General features: G+C 41.7%; 1 protein-coding gene across 1 annotated transcript in view; it reads left to right on the top strand.

Annotated features, from left to right (window-relative positions):
* MYO3B (myosin IIIB) overlaps positions 1-19988 on the top strand; it is a 284495-nt gene that overhangs the window by 204774 nt on the left and 59733 nt on the right. Inside the window, exon 28 of the mRNA XM_058190849.1 lies at positions 481-595. Coding sequence (XP_058046832.1) covers positions 481-595 — 115 coding nt within the window. The remainder of the gene's footprint in view (positions 1-480; positions 596-19988) is intronic.

The raw sequence follows: 19988 nt of genomic DNA, 5'->3' as shown, positions 1-19988 counted from the left end.
CAATGGCTGTTCTTAGCTCCAACATCACCTGCTAAAGTGAGGCAGGTGAGATACTTTGTGCTTTATAATATAGAGAGATAAGCCCTTAACTACTCAGGATTTAAATTCATGAATATTCTAGAATTCTTTGAAGAAAAAAAAAAGGATGAAAGTGTATTAAAACAGATAAAATAAAAATATTTGCCCAGCAGATGCTTAGGATGAGTCAAATAAATGGTGATTCAGTTTTCTCCACAAAAATAGCTTGCTGACAAAATCCATCTGTAGCTGTTCTCAGATCAGACCTTTGGCAATGCCATTCATTTGTAATGGTCAGTAAACTTTGTGGTCTGGAGGGTGATTGCAGCCAGAGGCTGCAGAACTGAATCAAATCTGAATTTGTTTCCTTCTAGAAGTTGAACAAAGAGTATTTTGTCTGTTGCAAAATGTCAGATAATGCTGCTCCATTTTTAATCCTCTTTTTTGCTAATGCTTGCTTAGCTTTCAGGGGATATTTAACACGCAAAAATTATAGAAGATGGAAGAATAGTATTGGCTATCAAACAGATGTGGAATCAGTGGGCTTTGTTTCCAGTCTCAGATATGAAGAAAATGGGTAAGTTTTAATTATTCTGTTCAAAAAGAATCTAGAGAGAAAGTATGTAGAGGGAGACATTTTCTTCGCTAAATACTAGTTACCTTGCTGGTGAGACAACTCACCAGATTCTGAGCAACTATATTCATCATGAGCTGCAATCGGATACAGTTTTTGAAGGAAGTGTCTATTCATGCAAGTTTGTGAATATGGTTTGTAGCATTCACATGTCAACGGCTTAGTTTTATACTTTAGATCAGTGGTAGTCAACCTGGTCCCTACTGTCCACTAGTGGGCATTCCAGCTTTCATGGTGGGCAGTAGGGGTTTTGTCCGATACTGAAGCACTTTCCTTTTTTTTAATTTAATTGACTTTTTAAAAAAAATTCATAGCATTATTTAAAAACATTTTCATTCGGTTTTCATAAAATTCCCCGTGACAATTTAAATTTCTGAAAATATACTATTTGTATCGCCCGGGCATAAGTTTAGTTCACGTTACCTAAGTGAAACTAAATGACGCTATAGTGCGACTGCAAACAAAAGAGCCTCATCCCAGAATAGCTCCCGCATCTCCCCCCACACCACCCAGCTGTAACAGACAAGCAGAGCTGGTAGCCGGCGCCCCCCCCTCCAAACCCAATCCATGATGTGCAAGAGGCATGCGCAGATGACGATACACAGTGCATTACCGTGGAACCGTGGGGCAGTTAGAAAACTTTACTACTAACAGAGATACAAAAGTGGGCGTTAGGTATAAAAAGATTGACTATCCCTGCTTTAGATAATTAATCAATCTATGTATTTTTTTTATTATATTCACTGGCCAGTCAAAACTAAGTACAGTATGTATTGTAATAAACAATAATAAAAGACTTCTTAGTAGTATCCAGAGATGGGTTTCAGCAGGTTCTGACCAGTTCTGGAGAACCAGTAGTTGAAATTTTGAGTAGTTCGGAGAACCGGTAGTAAAAATTCTGACTGGCCCTGCCCCCATCTATTCTCTGCCTCCCAAGTCCCAAGTCCCAGCTGATCGGGAGGAAGTGGGGATTTTGCAGTATCCTTCCCCTGCCATGCCCACCAAGCCATACCCACCAAGCCACGCCCACAGAATCGGTAGTAAAAAAAAATTAAACCCACCACTGGTAGTATCCTGTTAAAAATTCAGGATCTAAATCACTTAAGATCTCTGACCTGATTCTTGAAATGCCATTTGGTGGACTCAAAAAGCTATAGCACCAGCATTAAGAGTAACAGCTGTATGTGATCTATCAGTGAAAAAAGAAGTATAAATACATTCAATCTTCCTGATCTATGAGTTACCAATGGAATATGAGAGGCAGAAAGGCTTCTACTGAGAAGAGCCAGATGTAGAATATGAGTCTACACCTCACTTGAGCTGAAGAGTAGCTCTGGTCTCCCATAGGAATGTTAGGAAGGTTACCCTTCATGACTGCCAGAGGCAAAACATTAAGGCAATGTGTTGTGGCTTCTCATTAGATCGTATAATTCTTTCTCCTTGAGAAAAGTTATGTGGTAAGTAACTTGTTATCAGCCTTTTATTCCTTGAAGATTGGATAATGTAAAAAATTCTTCTTCAGCACTCTGTCAAATGTTTCCTTCAAAGCCAGAGCTTGGAACCTTCCCTTAATTTACAGCAGGGGTGTCCAAACTTGGCAACTTTAAGACTTGTGGACTTCAACTCCCAGTATTCCTCAGCCAGCTTTGCTTTGCTGGCTGAGGAATTCTGGGAGCTGAAGTCCACAACTCTTAAAGTTACCCAGTTTGGACACCCCGATTTACCGTCTTAAAAGATGAAAAAACACTTTTACCAAATGGTATCTTCAGGGAAGCTGTTTCCAAACTGCTTCTCCTGTGCATCAGTCAAATCTCACCATTTTCTGGGTCAGACTGTATATTCTAATGATACTCTATAGCACACAGTTGGGCCAAGACATATGGTAAGCAGTATATAAATTATGACCTCTGCCTAGAGCTGGTACTGTACCACGGAAATTAATCTTTCCATTAGGGAATGCAGCTTTTAAACAGGCCTCAAAAAATCTTAGTTTTTATTCTCTCTCCTCTCAGTTTCCATACACCGAATCTCCGCCTGGATCATATATTTTTTTTCTGATTGCTTCTTAAACCTTATAGAACAGTAGCAAATGTCATATTATGCATTTGCATCTAACACAGGATAGAATGCAGTGAAGTGTTTCTATAAACAGAAGCCATTTCTGCTCAACGAACATGAGGCAGTAATTCTTCCTGCCCCCTTTTCTCAGGGTACCTTCAAAATTTATCCCAGCAGGTGGATCTTGAGCATGTGCAATGAGGAAAAGTAAAGTTCCGATGCCTGAAAAAGATATGGCAGTGAAACAATGATTGGAGTCTCCTTACAGATTTTTAAACAAATCTCTTATCAGGCAAATAACACAGCAGTAGGTTCTCCCTTTTTCTCAATCCCTCCTTTATCTGGCCAATATGAAACCCATCTATGGAAGCACCTTTTCCTGTAAAAAGTTTAGAAAACATTGTATTTGCGTATTATTATTATTATTGTTGTTGTTGTTGTTGTTGTTATTATTATTATTATTATTTACACAAAATGACAGTATACACAGCAAACGAGATAATTATGCTGGATTTTGTATCACAGATCACTAGTCGAACATTTCCCAAGCGTTTAGGACTGCGTGATGTATCGGCGAATTATGCGAGCAGATCCCAGTAAGGTGGCCTTCTGCAGCTGACCAATGGTGATCTTGTCAGAGCCAATTGCTTTTAAGTGCTTGCCTAGGTCTTTAGGCACAGCTCCCAGTGTGCCGAGTACCACTGGAACCACCTGCACTGGTTTATGTCAGAGTCTCTGCAATTCGATTCTCAAATCTTGATATCTGGTGACTTTTTCAAGTTGTTTCTCATCAATTCTGCTGTCACCAGGTATAGCAATGTCGACTATCCACACTTTTTTCTTTTCCACAATCGTGATATCCGGGGTATTGTGTTCCAAAACTTTATCAGTCTGTATTCGGAAATCCCACAGTAGTTTTGCATGCTCATTTTCAATCACTTTTTCAGGCTTATGATCCCACCAGTTCTTTGCTACAGGCAGATGGTAGTTGTGACACAAGTTCCAGTGGACCATCTGAGCGACTGTGTTGTGACGTTGTTTGTAGTCGGTCTGAGCTATTGTCTTACAACAGCTCAGTATGTGATCAATGGTTTCATCTGCTTCTTTGCAGAGTCTGCATTTGGGATCATCAGCAGATTTTTCTATTCTGGCTTTGATTACATTTGTTCTAATGGCTTGTTCTTGGGATGCAAGAATTAGGCCTTCTGTTTCTTTCTTCAATGTTCCGTTGGTCAGCCATAACCAGGTCTTTTCCTTATCTACTTTTCCTTGGATCTTTTCAAGGAACTGTCCATGCAGTGCTTTGTTATACCAGCTGTCAGCTCGAGCTTGCATCGCTGTTTTCCTATATTGATACTTGGTTTGCCATACTTTTAGCAGCTTCCTCTTGTTGACCTCCATCAAAGCTGGTTCAACACTGTCTTTCACATAATCTGCCAGAGCATGTTTCTCTTCTTCTTCTTCTTCTTCCTATTATTATTATTATTATTATTATTATTATTATTATTATTATTATTATTATTATTATTATTATTATTATTATTATTATTCTCATCCTTCCTATTACCTATCTCCTCCCATTTATTATATAACCTTGTTGTTTGTATCTTTACGATCTATATTGTTTTGTTTCCTAGTATGATTTGATTGCTTATTAGTAACTATGACTATCACTAAGTGTTGTATCTTATTTCATTTCATTTATTCATTTATTTGATTTTTATACCGCCCTTCTCCCAAAGGACTCAGGGCGGTGTACAGGCAGATAAAAACAGACAAGACAATAATCTATAAAATGCAAAATTAAAAAACTTATTATACTTTGCCTAAAATTTTAAAATATATAGAAATTAAAACCCCGTTTAAAATTAATAATAAAACTATACAATCCATAAAATTTAAGCCAGCCCCGCGCGAATAAAAAGATGCGTCTTCAGTTCGCGGCGAAAGGTCCGAAGGTCAGGTATTTGGCGTAAGCCCGGGGGAAGTTCGTTCCAGAGTGTGGGAGCCCCCACAGAGAAGGACCTTCCTGGGGCCGCCAGCCGACATTGCTTGGCGGACGGCACCCTGAGAAGTCCCTCTCTGTGAGGCGTGCGGGTCGGTGGGAGGCATATGGTAACAGTAGGCGGTCCCGTAGTACCCAGGCCCTAAGCCATGGGCGCTTTAAAGGTCATAACCAAAACCTTAAAGTGCACCCGGCGACAGGCAGCCAGTGCAGTCTGCGCAGGAGGGTGTTACATGGGAGGTACGAGACCCTCCCTCTATCACCCAGCAGCTGCATTCTGGACTAGCTGAAGCCTTGGTGCACCTTAAGGAGCCCCATGTGAGAGCATTACAATAATCCAGCGAGAGGTAACGAGTGCATGAGTGACTGTGCACAAGGCATCCCGATCAAGGAAGGCGCAACTGCGAACCAGGCGGACCTGGTGGAAGGCCCCCTGGAGCGGCCGTCAAATGGTCTTCAAACGACAGCCGCTCATCCAGGAGGACACCTAAGTTGCGCACCCTATCCTTTGGGGCCAATAACTCGCCTCCAACAGTCAGCTGCGGCTGGAGCTGGCTGAATCCGGGTGCCGGCATCCCCAGCCACTCTGTCTTGGAGGATTGAGCTTGAGCCTGTTTCTCCCCATCCAGACCCGTCGGCTTCCAAGCACCGGGACAGCACTTGACAACTTCATTGGGGTGACCTGGGGTGGAGAAGTACAGCTGAGTGTCATCAGCGTACTGATGGTACTTCACCCCAAAGCCACTGATGATCTCACCCAGCGGCTTCATGTAGATGTTGAACAGTAGGGTCGAGAGAATCGACCCCTGCGGCACCCCACAAGTGAGGGCCCCTGCGTTCGACCTCTGCCCCCCTGTCAACACCGTCTGCGACCGGTCGGAGAGATAGGAGGAGAACCACCGATAAACGGTGCCTCCCACTCCCAATCCCCCAGCCGGCGCAGCAGATACCATGGTCGATGGTATCAAAAGCCGCTGAGAGGTCTAATAGGACCAGGGCAGAGGAATAACCCCTGTCCCTGGCCCTCCAGAGATCATCCACCAATGCGACCAAAGCTGTCTCCGTGCTGTAACCGGGTCGGAAGCCGGACTGGAGCAGGTCTAGATAGGATTCTTCCAGGTATTGGGGTAGCTGGCGCCACAGCACTCTCTACAACCTTCGCAACAAAGCGAAGGTTGGAGACTAACGATAGTTTCCCAAAATAGCGGGTCCAAAGAGGGCTTCTTAAGGAGGGGTCTCACCACCGCCTCTTTCAAGGCGGCAGGGAAAACCCCTTCCAACAAAGAAGCATTTATAATCCTCTGGAGCCAGCCTCGTGTCACCTCCTGAGTAGCCAGCACCAGCCAGGACGGACACGGATCCAATAAACATGTAGTGGCGGAGCCTCCCAACAACCTCTCCACGTCCTCGGGAGACACAGGGTCGAACCCATCACAAATAGGCTCTACAAGACGTGCCTCCTCTCCCTCGCTTGGATCATCCCAATTTCGGTCCAGACCATCCCGGAGCTGAGCGATTTTGTCGTATAGATAACCACTAAACTCCTCGGCACGTCCCTGCAATGGGTCATCCCGCACCTCCTGATGAAGGAGAGAGCGGGTCACCCGAAACAGGGCGGCCGGGCGGTTATCTGCCGACGCAATGAGGGTGGAGGCATAGGAGCGCCTCGCCTCCCTCATTGCCACTAGGTAGGTCCTAGAATAGGACCTAACTAGTGTCCAATCAACCGAACGGCTGGACCTCAAGTCCTCTCTAGGCGTCTTCTCCGGCGTTTCATCTCTCTCAGCCCCTCGGAGAACCAAGGGGCCGGTCGAGATCTGCGCCGGGTCAGAGGCCGCAAAGGCACGACACGGTCCAAGGCCCCAGCCGCGGCCTGTTCCCAGGCCGCAACTAGTTCCTCAGTCGTGCCGCGGGCCAGATCCTCAGGGAATGGCCCAAGCTCCGTCAGGAACCTCTCAGGGTCCATCAGGCGCCTGGGACGGAACCAACGTAGAGGCTCCGTCTCCCTGCGATGGTGGGCGGCGGTTCGGAAGTCTAGGCGAAGGAGAAAATGATCAGACCATGACATTGGTTCTGTTACTAAATCGTCTAGTATCAGATCATTTAACCACTGACCAGAGATATAAATCAGGTCCAGCGTGCCTCCCCCCATGTGCGTAGGGCCATCATTTACTCGTATCAGGTCCAAGGCCGTCATGGAAGCCTGGAACTCCCGAGCTGCAGTCGATGATAAGCCAACTGATGGCAAGTTGAAATCCCCCATAACTATAAGTCTGGGGGTCTCAACTGCCACAGTGGCAAATAACTCCAGCAGCTCGGGCAGGGCTGTGGTCACGCAGCAAGGAGCCAGGTACGTGATCAACAAGCCCAACTGATTCCTATGGCCCCACCTCACATAAAGGGATTCACAGCCGGCAATCTGAGGAACAGTGGCCTCCCTCGGCTCTAGATCTTCCTTAATGACAACCGCCACCCCTCCACCCCTACCCTGGGCCCTCGGCTGATGGAATGCTCGGAAACCTGGGGGGCATAGTTCAACGAGGGGCACCCCCCCCTCAGGCCCCAACCAGGTCTCCGTAATGCCCATAAGGTCCGCGGACTCCCCCTGAATAAGATCACAGATCAAGGGGGCTTTATTTACCACGGACCGGGCATTACATAACATCAGCCGAAGATCCAGGCTCTGAGGATCACGGCCGCCCGAGGAACGGGTAGGGACTAAGGGGCCGGAGCACGTGATCGCTTTTAGACATCGCGCACGTGCTCCCCAAACTCGATACGGCCCCCCCCTCCGCCATATCTGCCTCTCCCACTTACCGTACAGATTGAACCACCCTCTAGTCCTGGAACAAACCCCTCCCCCCCTGCCTTCAGACCAGATGTAGTAATGCCGCGAACTGGCACCGGGGCTGGATCCCTCCCCGACGGGTTCTCCCCCCCATCCGTCTTATCCCTCCCCCCCTTTAAAAAACCCTTTTTTAAAAATCTATTTAAAAAACCCCATACATTCTTCTTAGCAGCATGCCACCTCTCTGGGTCCCAAAACCCTTCGTTGAGGTAGGCCCTCGATAACTTGGAGGGCCATTCCTGCGAGGCGGGGGAACCCCGCAGTTGTAATAGGTCGGTGGACGAATATCTCATGAGAATGTCAAGTTCAAGACAGCAGAAGGTGTACATCCCAAGCCGGCATAGATGTTAAGCAAGTTCTAGGCCCGCAGACTTAGCCACTTCGTCCCTGTCCTCATCACAGACGAAGAAAGGGGGCTGAAATGTCAAACCCACAATCCGTTGAAATCCGGGGAACATAACCGGCCCAAGTCCAGATGATCCAGGAAACAGCCAAGGGGACCAGAGGTCCGGCCAAATCCAATGGCCTCCCTCCTAATAGTTGGTACAATAATATCCTCCTCGGTTGCTGACCGCTAAGATGACATAAAGTCCCTCGGAGACCCGGACTCACTCCGTCCTGAGGAAGGGGCTCGTACAGTTCGGTGGTCAGATGGAAAGCCATACATAATACCGTTGCCGCTAATGTTGTCACTGCCGCCGCCGTTCCTATGGCCGCCATTATTCACGCTGGATCTATGTTAAGTTCATGATCCAGCCTGCCGCAGGTGGAAATCCTGAGCATGCCGCCAGTGATGAAAAAAAAGCCTAGGCCGTTGATAGATGTTACGGCGCAGGCTAGGCCTAGCCAAGAGTCAGCTGGAAATGGCGATCTTGGGCCCTCCAGACCCCAAGCCCGCCCGGCCCCCCACACTGCCGCCAACATTATGCGCGGCCAGGGATCAAACCAGGGCCTGTCCGGGCGGCTACCCCACCCCGAGATGGCCGCCGCCATCCGCTGACTCACCGGTCGATGGAAATGCGGCCCAAGATCTTGCCGCTGCTGGAAACTGCGGCAGGGGCTAAACATGCCCGAAAGTCAGCTGGGGGGGGGGAGAAACGGCCGATCTTCGGGCCCTCCAAAACTCCGGCCCGGACGGCCCACCACACTGCCGCCAGCATTCTGCTCACGGCCGGGGATCTCCAAGCCAGTCCGGGACGGCCGCCCCAACCCCAAAATGGCCGCCGCCATCATCCACTGGTCACCCAGGACTCCGACCCCGCTCTCGGCAGCCGAGAGACCACCGAGGTCCAAAGACCTCGCTCTCGGCTGCCGGCATGTTGATCGACCTGGGGCCGAAGTCCATGCAGCCCGGCAAGCGGCACAGCGGCATCACGGCCGGGAGCACCGGCCGCTGCCCTCACGAGCCTCAGAACGCCGCCGCCACCATTACACGCATGCGCAGAAGAAAACCTTATGATTCTTGATGAATGTATTTTTTTTCTTTTTATGTACACTGAGAGCTTATGCACCAAAGACAAATTCCTTGTGTGTCCAATCACACTTGGCCAATCTATTCTATTCTATTCTATTCTATTCTATTCTATTCTATTCTATTCTATTCTATCCCATCCCATCCCATCCCATCCCATCCCATCCCATCCTATTCATTGCAATATTAAATGTGAGTCTAACTTAATTTGGGCTTACTCACTGACAAGGACTATAGCCTTTTTAAGCATAATTAAATAATATGAGCAGAAGCAGAAAATACAGATCACATTTGCAACTTTTTGTCAGCTTCTGAAAGACGACAAACATTGCTTTATCTCCATCTTCTCCCATCTTCTGCCCAGCAAAGTACAGTATATTACCAAACTATATTGTGTGGCATGCCTCAGACATTTACCAGAGAGAGTTCGGCTTATGCACAAATCTCTTAGCCATCTCTCAGGCAAATAATAAATGTCCGAACTTCTAGGTACAAAGGGAATCATCTTTAGCAGGACATAATTAGCAAATTCAGTTTAACAGTGTCACGTTACCTTTGCCCTTGAGTGGCTGCAAAAAGATTGCAATTTTAGCTACAGGAGGAAATTTTCCATTGATTAAATTGAGCATCAAAGGGGCATGTGCCCCTTTGAAACCCTCCCTGGGTGGAAAACTAAACAGTCTGAAAGGAACAGCATGAAGCTGTCAGTTCACTGGGACTCAGACTGTTTTGAAACAGGAAATCTGTATGAGTTAGTGATACAGATTGGCAGCTATTTGAGCTTTATTTCAGGATCTTGGTGTAGTCCTTGTAAACCTCCAAAAGTTGCAGCCAGAGTGTAATTTTCCTGAGCCAAAAGGGGGTAATTTATTAAAAACATGATTGGAAAACAATCCTATTAATTTTATTGAAAATAATGGTAATCCAGTCAAAACTCCTGGCATTATTCATTCATTTTTGACAATCTAAATTGCCAATTCATCTCCTTACAGTCTACTGTAATTTGATTTAACCCAAGGAATAAAACAAAAGAATCCTGGTGAACAGAAGGATTAGAAGGAAAGTTAGAGTTGCCACACAAGAATTCTAGCAAATTCTAGCAAATATTGTACTTTCAGATAGGGAAATTTATAGGTAGTTGCCAAAACTCTCTTCCATTTCCTTGTATGTGTGTGTTGTTGTATTCCTTTGCAGCGGAAAGGAGGTTCTTGCATTTTGCATGAAGGCAAGACAATCTGCATTTATCCATTGTTTTGGTATCTGCTATTCCCTTTATTAGTATGAGAAATATCTCATACAGATGTTACCATGATATTGGTACTTTATTCTCCATTAATTTGCTTCATCCCTTTAAAACTTGTCCAGGCTGGTCTTCTATGTGTAAGCAACTCCATCCCATAGCTATTTATTGGGGGATCTTCACTCTTTTTATATCATGAATATATCCTTCATGAAATTGTCTCTGTGATATATGCGAGGCCTAGGGCTTTCTTGGTAGCATGTTAGTTTCCCATGTATTATTTTAAAAATAAAAATAAGTGAGAAGCAGACATATCTTGGCAGGCATATTGTTATTTCTGACACCTTGGGGACTGGGGAACTATGAACAAGGCACTCCTTTTATATCTCTCACAATCTAACTTCACGACTTAACTTCAGATTCAAGTCTAATTAAAGAGAAAATATTTTTCCTGTTTACTCTCTTTGCACCAGGTATAATTTTGAACCCTTCTATAATTCTCCTGTTCCCCCCCCCCGCTTGCCAATTTTTCTAACCAGAAACACTAAATATTGTTAACATTTAGCAATAGCAATAGGTCTCAGAGTTATATACCACTTCATAGTGCTTTGCAGTACTCTCTGAGCAGTTTACGGAGTTAGCATATTGCTGCTTCCAACAATCTGAGTCCACATTTTACCAATGTTGGAAGAATGGAAAGCTGAGTCAACTTTATAATAGCTCAGGCTGTAATAGCTCAGGCTGTTAGTAGCCTGTTATTAGAACACAATAGCCTGCAATTACTGCAGGTTCAAGCCCGGCCCGAGGTTGACTCAGCCTTCCATCCTTTATAAGGTAGGTAAAATGAGGACCCAGATTGTTGGGGGGGCAATAAGTTGACTTTGTAAATATACAAATAGAATGAGACTATTGCCTTATACACTGTAAGCCGTCCTGAGTCTTCAGAGAAGGGCGGGATATAAATGTAAATAAACAAAAAACAAAAAAAAACCTTGAGCCCCTTCAGGATTGATCTCCCGGCTGTGGACAGAGTTTGCCTGCAATACTGGATTCCCACCGCTGCGCCACCAAGGGCCCTTTTAGTTAATGATTACACCTTTAGATAATACCTTTAGATTACCTATTCAGAAATTTTCTGAATACTGTAGATTAGAAGGAATGTTAAATTAGTTAAACCATGAACTTGCACTAGAACTAAAACAAGAAGCAAGAAATACCACAGCACAGCACATATACTTCACATAAAACCAGCAGCAAAATTAAATAGTGTAAAGTTTCTGAAAGGACTAAAATGTCAGGAAATAAAAAGTTCTTTCCCTTGGTACTGAAAAAAGTATGAAAGAGGGATCTCTTGGGATGATATTTTCCAAGAGGGGCACCACCAATGAAAGAATTACAAGTTTTTAGTCAACTCCCATCTTGTTATATGAAGGAAGATCAATAAATAAAGCTTTATTTTCCATTCTATTATTATATTAGCAGTACTTCTTGTTGTGCCTTTTCAATTTGTGTTATATTTGACAGTAATAGGTGTACGCAGATAGTCTCATAAAGCTTACATCTCTTATAACAAATCACACAACTCTCTTGGGTTTCTGTCCCAAATCATGCACAGTAAATCAAGCCAGTTAAATCGGTTCTTAGCTAAGGTAATTCAATAAATTCATTTCTTATAAATAACTTGTAGCATGTTCTTATAATATGCTTTAAAAGTGTTTATACAATTCTAATTTCATTAGTGGTAATCGTTGTTGATCACTGCCTTTAGGCAGTTTTGTTTGAGAGTTCCCATTAACTGAAATAAATGACTAAATAAAGGTCCTTTTAGTGGCCTGTAAGCCAGGATCATTATAAAGTTTATATCATTTCTTCTTTAATTTATGTTAAATTAACATGATTTCAATTAAAACACAGGGCATGATTACTCCCAATGTATTTAATATTTTTCTGCCATAATTTGGTGGCAACCTTGAAAGATGCTACCTGGAGATCATATTCAAGCCATTTGTAGTCCTTAAACTTCATGTTTTATGCCTCTGAAGTAAAGCTCCCGTTTCCTTATGTAACAGTTCTTGAATCCCACTCCCTTCTTGAATAGCTGCTTGGTTTCCTACAGCTGATAATATAGTTTGTAGTCACAAGAGGAGACTTTTGCTATGGTTCATTTTTTGTCCATGTTTTATTTCAAAAGCAAAACAGATAATTTACATTCACTGATGGCACTGTTTATCATTTCAATTTATTCTATGGTATCTCTAAACAAAGTGTTACAATACAGCTCACTGTACTTGTCAAGATCTAGTAGAAGCCTCAACGAACATGATACATTCATAATATGCAGAATCTTTTCCCATATCAGATCAAAGGAAATTGTGGAGCTTGGAGGTTTCTCCCTCTTCCCCCTCCCCACCCCTGATACAGTTGAAAAGATTGATGAATTGCTTTAAAAAGAAAAAAGAAAATCAGATGCTGTAGATTTCATAATCTTGCTAATAACAAGACTAACAGCACAGTAACACCCAATAACACGGTTCATAGTTTAATCATTGATCTACTTGTGTGATATACCTACAGAAGTAAAATCCTAATGTAGATTATTTGATTCATACTGTAAATATTTTGGGGAGGGCCCATACAATCCTAAGCATATTTATACATAAGTACACTCCACTGAGTTTAGTGAGCCTTTTTTCAAAGGAAATGTTTGACTTTCGGCTTTTATTGTACTTTACACTGATGGTAACACATTTAAACAAGTCACAAATCAAAAGTGTACATTGTTATTGTTGTTATTATTATTTAAATGTATATGCTACCTTTCAGAAAGAGAAATATATTGTAGAGATTAATCTTCTGTTACTTAGAAGAATTGTTATGAAGTGGTCCTTCTTCCTACATGATCTTACACTTTTCCAGAAGATGCCCTAATCCTCCCGGACAGATTTTGGATATATGTGGATAGGGTGGAATAAAATTATAAACAGTGAAACAAACAAAAGAGAAAAGAAAAATGTATTACCTATATTTAGATATATAGTACCACTAGCACCCGTGACATTTTAGCAGAGCTGAGTAACTTTCAGATATTGTCCAGGTATTTTGACTTCACAATTCCTATTAACTCTCTTCACTGACTAAACCTACTGATGTTGACATTTGGTAACTCCTAGAGCCGTAGAGCTATATGTTACTCATATTACAACATATAAGAGGATAGCCCCTCAAATGATGACCCTGTAGTCTGGTTTTCAATACTGGAGAAAATTAGTGTGGAGGGGAAACAGGAGAAACAGAAAACCAGGGTCATCTAATGAAGCTGATTATGGGAAATTTAAAAGATTTTTAAAAGTACTTCTTCACACAGTACATAAGTACAGGTAATCCTTCAATATCGCCAGTCGTTTAGTGACCATTCCATTACAATGGAGACCCCCCTCCAAAAAAAAAACTTTACAACCTGATTTCAAAGTTTTGATAGCCACAAACCCTGTGGTGATAGAATAGAATAGAATAGAATTTTATTGGCCAAGTGTGATTGGACACACAAGGAATTTGTCTTGGTGCATATGCTCTCAGTGTACATAAAAGAAAAGATACCTTCATCAAGGTACAACATTTACAACACAATTGATGATCAATATATCAATATAAATCATAAGGATTGCCAGCAACAAGTTATAGTCATACAGTCATAAGTGGAAAGAGATTGGTGATGGGAACTATGAAACGATTAATAGTAGTGCAGATTCAGTAAATAGTCTGACAGTGTTGAGGGAATTATTTGTTTAGCAGAGTGATGGCCTTCGGGAAAAAACTGTTCTTGTGTCTAGTTGTTCTGGTGTGCAGTGCTCTATAGCGTCGTTTTGAGGGTAGGAGTTGAAACAGTTTATGTCCAGGATGTGAGGGATCTGCAAATATTTTCACGGCTCTCTTCTTGATTCGTGCAGTATACAGGTCCTCAATGGAAGGCAAGTTGGTAGCAATTATTTTTTCTGCAGTTCTAATTATCCTCTGAAGTCTGTGTTTTTCTTGTTGGGTTGCAGAACCGAACCAGACAGTTATAGAGGTGCAAATGACAGACTCAATAATTCCTCTGTAGAACTGTGATCTGATTAATGACCGCAACAATTTAACACTATAATTCCAGGCTCAATTATAAGAGGAGAGGAGAGGACTTTGTTGTCATTTGTTTACTGTGAGCACACCAGCCCACATTAAAAATCAAATTCTGTTGCCTGCTCTCAAGAAAAAATGTATATCTACCCAAACACATACATAACACACATATACATCTGCAGCATACATCTGCATATATATATACCTGCAGCATACATCTGTATACATCTATATATTAATTACTATCCATTTTGAATATGTAGCGGAAAGAGGTAACTTGAGAGTTCACAAGGTTGATGCTATATGGAACAAAACTGTGACTGAATCTAGACGTTCTGCTTCGGATACCACGAAGCTGCCTCCCAGAAGGTAACAAGGCAAACAGGTCGTACATCAAGGACTAAGGGAGAGCAATGGCTCAGGAGGTTAAAACGCTGGGCTGACGATTGGCAGGCTTGTGTTCAAGACCCACTGCTACAGTGGGGCAGGGTGAGCTTCCATCACAGGCTCCAGCTCCTGCCAATCCAGCGGTTTGAAAGCAGGTGACTGCAAGTAGCTAAATCTATACCACTTCGGTGGGCAACTTCACAGGAATGCAAAAGGAGCCACCAACTGAGCAATCCCTGGGCGACGGTGATGTCACTGATGAATCCTTTCACCACAGAAGCACAAAGTTTTATTTCTTTGCTACCATCACAAGGGTGGCCAGAGTTTTGCAGCCCTGAAGTGCTGTTTCAGACACAGAATTATAGTATAAGTCGAGGACTATCTATAACCTGTGGATGTATTACCAGAAAATGTGGCCACTAACTTGGATGGCTTTAAAAGTGGATTAGATGAATTCAGTGACGTCACCCTCCTGCTGGGTGCTCAAACAGAGCACTCCGTGTTAGAAGATTGTAAAAGTCAGTGAAACAGAAAATAAATCACTGTTCACTGAGCTTAGCATAATCTCTGGGTGAAAGAGATTATCAGAATTGTGGAAGAGTGGCAGGTCTGACAGGGGGTTTGCTCTCAAGAGCGAATTTTCCTGGATTTATGACCCCACCGAATTCCACTCCTTCCAACTTCAGCACGCCCCTGTTTTTATCAGGGAAAAGGAGAGGAATGTCGCTTCTGCTCTAGAGAACTTATTAAATTGATTGATATTCCAAGCAGACGGGAATTTCACAAGCGTTCAATCTTTGATGCAGAATCAGCATGGCAAGTACCGACTCCCTTTTTGAAATTTGAAACCTTTCTTTGTCTTTGATTAATTGACTTTTAAAATGGCGTCTAAAAGTGAAAGTAAAAATTTTTTAGTACGATGAAGCAGCGTTACTTGTGGATTGTTACAAACGGAGTTTTTTTATACTGAAAGGAGGGAAGGAGAGTTATTAACTTTGAATTCCTGATTCTTTTGAAGACAGAATGGCAGCTAAACCTTTAAAGCCTTCTGGAAGAAGGGGATCTGAACCAAGTCTTGAGGAAATATTGAAAGAACAATTAAAACTTTCTGAAGATAGGCAAAAGAGATGATGGAGAATTTTAATGCAAAAATAAGAAGATATTCTTATGGCAGTTCAAGGACTGAGTAAAAAATTGAAGGATTGGAAGTGGAAATGCAACAGATCTCTCAGTCAAATAAGTATTTAGAAGACGAAATGAAAGGTGTTCAGAAAAAGTGGAGCAAAATGAAGATCAGGTTGTGATATTACAATATAAACTTATGGAAGGAGCTCTTAGAATTCGTGGTATGCGAGAAGAGCGTGGAAGACTTAAGAAAAATTATATCAGAAGCATTGGCTGAATTTATTGAAGCGGACCCCAAGAGGTAGCTTACCAAATTGATAAAATATATAGAGTTAATTCTTGGATTGCAAGACAGAGAAAGCTTCCTCGGGACATTGTGGTTTATTTTGTGAAAAGGACTATGAGAAATCAAATTCTGCAAGTTTCATATCAGACAACTTTAAAATTGGAGAACAGGAGTTGAAGGTGTTGAAAGAGATTCCTTCAAAGATGTTAAGAGACAGGAAGAATTTGCTTTTTACACAAGAACTTAAAAACATCAGATTCAATTCAGATGGGAGGTGCCAGTTGGACTGACACTATTCTATCAAGGAAGGAGATATAGAATTGACACGGTTTTAAAGGCAAAGTTTTCTTTCTACAGTTTTGAAAGTCGAAATAGAAGTGATAGAAAAACTTCAAGAGACTCAAGAAGGCGTGGTGACCCAAGAGCCTTTATTGCTGCCAGTATTAGAGGAACCACAAGAGCAAAGGGTGACAAGAGTTTTGCAGCCCTGAAGTGCTGTTTCAGACACAGAATTATAGTATAAGTCGAGGACTATCTATAACCTGTGGATGTATTACCAGAAAATGTGGCCACTAACTTGGATGGCTTTAAAAGTGGAATAGATGAATTCAGTGGCGTCACCCTCCTGCTGGGTGCTCAAACAGAGCACTCCGTGTTAGAAGATTGTAAAAGTCAGTGAAACAGAAAATAAATCACCGTTCACTGAACTTAGCATAATCTCTGGGTGAAAGAGATTATCAGAATTGTGGAAGAGTGGCAGGTCTGACAGGGGGTTTGCTCTCAAGAGCGAATTTTCCTGGATTTATGATCCCACCGAATTCCACTCCTTCCAACTTCAGCACGCCCCTGTTTTTATCAGGGAAAAGGAGAGGAATGTCGCTTCTGCTCTAGAGAACTTATTAAATTGATTGATATTCCAAGCAGACGGGAATTTCACAAGCGTTCAATCTTTGATGCAGAATCAGCATGGCAAGTACCGACTCCCTTTTTGAAATTTGAAACCTTTCTTTGTCTTTGATTAATTGACTTTTAAAATGGCGTCTAAAAGTGAAAGTAAAATTTTTTAGTACGATGAAGCAGCGTTACTTGTGGATTGTTACAAACGGAGTTTTTTTATACTGAAAGGAGGGAAGGAGAGTTATTAAGTTTGAATTCCTGATTCTTTTGAAGACAGAATGGCAGCTAAACCTTTAAAGCCTTCTGGAAGAAGGGGATCTGAACCAAGTCTTGAGGAAATATTGAAAGAACAATTAAAACTTTCTGAAGATAGGCAAAAAGAGATGATGGAGAATTTTAATGCAAAAATAAGAGAAGATATTCTTATGGCAGTTCAAGGACTGAGTAAAAAAATTGAAGGATTGGAAGTGGAAATGCAACAGATCTCTCAGTCAAATAAGTATTTAGAAGATGAAATGAAAGGTGTTCAGAAAAAAGTGGATCAAAATGAAGATCAGGTTGTGATATTACAATATAAACTTATGGAAGGAGCTCTTAGAATTCGTGGTATGCAAGAAGAGCGTGGAGAAAACTTAAGAAAAATTATATCAGAAGCATTGGCTGAATTTATTGAAGCGGACCCCAAGAGGTAGCTTACCAAATTGATAAAATATATAGAGTTAATTCTTGGATTGCAAGACAGAGAAAGCTTCCTCGGGACATTGTGGTTTATTTTGTGAAAAGGACTATGAGAAATCAAATTCTGTAAGTTTCATATCAGACAACTTTAAAATTGGAGAACAGGAGTTGAAGGTGTTGAAAGAGATTCCTTCAAAGATGTTAAGAGACAGGAAGGAATTTGCTTTTTTTACACAAGAACTTAAAAAACATCAGATTCAATTCAGATGGGAGGTGCCAGTTGGACTGACACTATTCTATCAAGGAAGGAGATATAGAATTGACACTGTTTTAAAGGCAAAGGATTTTCTTTCTACAGTTTTGAAAGTCGAAATAGAAGTGATAGAAAAACTTCAAGAGACTCAAGAAGGCGTGGTGACCCAAGAGCCTTTATTGCTGCCAGTATTAGAGGAACCACAAGAGCAAAGGGTGACAAGAGGAGCCCTTAAGCGTAAAGAAGAGCAACAGTCTCAAAGTAAAAGTCAGGATCCCATTATGGAAGCTGTGGGAGGAGCTAGACGGAAGATACCGGAGGAGGAGCTTCCGTTGTCTGCTTCAAAGCTTCAGGAGGCCAGTAATGGCAAATAGAATCTTGTCATGGAATGTTAATGGCTTGAATTCAGCTCAGAAAAGAAGGAAAATATTTCACTACTTGAAACAATTTAAAAATGATGTGATTTGTTTGCAAGAGACACATATAAAATTATCAGACCAAAAATATTTAATTAATTCAAAATTGGGTAACCATTTTGTTGCATCAGCTTTGGAAAAGAAGCATGGAATTGTTGTATATATCAGGAAGGATATACCAGCTAAGCTAATTGAGGCAGATATTCAAGGAAGATTTATTGCTATTGAACTGGTGATAGATGCAAAAAAGACTTTGTTGATAGGTATTTATGCACCTAATCAGCAACAAGAAAAGTTTTACAAAATGTTACATGAGAGGTTGACCCTCTGGGATTATAGTTCGTTTATTTTATTAGGAGACTGGAATGGAGTAATTGATACAAGAAGGGATAAGAGAACCTCCTCCAAGAAGATACCTATACATGCAAAATTACCAAAATCCTTTTTTGAAATGATGGAAGACTTTGAGTTTAGAGATATATGGAGGTTACGGAATCCAGATGAGAGAGATTTTACTTTTTTTTCTGATAGGCATCAATCTTTTTCACGCATTGATTTTATTTTAATTTCTAATGACTTGCTTTCTAGGGTGAAGAAAAGCGAAGATATTTCGGTGTTTAACTGACCATAGCCCAGTATGGATGGAATTATTACAAGGGAAAAAAGGTGGTAGAACATGGAGGTTGAATGAAAATCTGTTTAGATATGAGGATAATGTAACTTATTGTAAGAAACAGTTAAAAGAATTTTTTGATTTTAATATGTACAAAGGGACACCTATAGGAACTGTGTGGGAAGCGAGCAAAGCGTTTATTAGAGGATATTGATTTATTTGGACAACAGGCAAAGGAATAATAAACAAAAGCAGCGTAGATATTTGGAAGAAGAAATTCAAGGAAGCAACAGTTATTAATTCAAAACCCACAAGATCATAAACTTAAAGAGGCTATAAAAATATTACAGAGTCAATTTAATATGTTAATGGCAGACCAGGTGGCAACGAATATACAATAAGCTAAACATAATACCTTTTGTAATGCAAATAAACCTGGGAGATGGTTGGCATATAATTTAAGGAAGAAACAGAAAGCACGTGTCATACAAAAATAGAATATAAAGGTAAAGAGATATACCAACAGGATAAAATTAAAAGGCATTCTCAGAATTTTATACTGCACTATATGCAAAAAGACAAAATATTGGATAGGGACATTTATGATTATTTGAAAGATTATAAGGTGAATATTCTAACATTAGAACAGAGGAGGAGCTGAACGGCCGATAGCTACTGGAGAAATAGTGGAGGCAATTAAACAATTAAAAATGGGAAAACCCTGGTACAGATGGTCTTACAGCAACTTATTATAAAAACACAGGATGAAATATTAGGCCCACTTAAAGAATTATTTAATCAGATACAATTAGGAGTGGGAATACCCCCGTCATGGAAAACATCTTTTATTTCACTGATACCGAAAGAGGAGCAAGACTGCTCTAAACCTGGTAACTATAGGCCGATTTCACTTTTAAACAATGATTATAAGATTTTTGTAAAA

This window comes from Ahaetulla prasina, chromosome 1, assembly GCF_028640845.1.
Source record: "Ahaetulla prasina isolate Xishuangbanna chromosome 1, ASM2864084v1, whole genome shotgun sequence".
NCBI lineage: Eukaryota > Metazoa > Chordata > Lepidosauria > Squamata > Colubridae > Ahaetulla > Ahaetulla prasina.
Note: the sequence above shows the minus strand (reverse complement) of the source record. Positions and strands in the feature narration are given on the sequence as shown.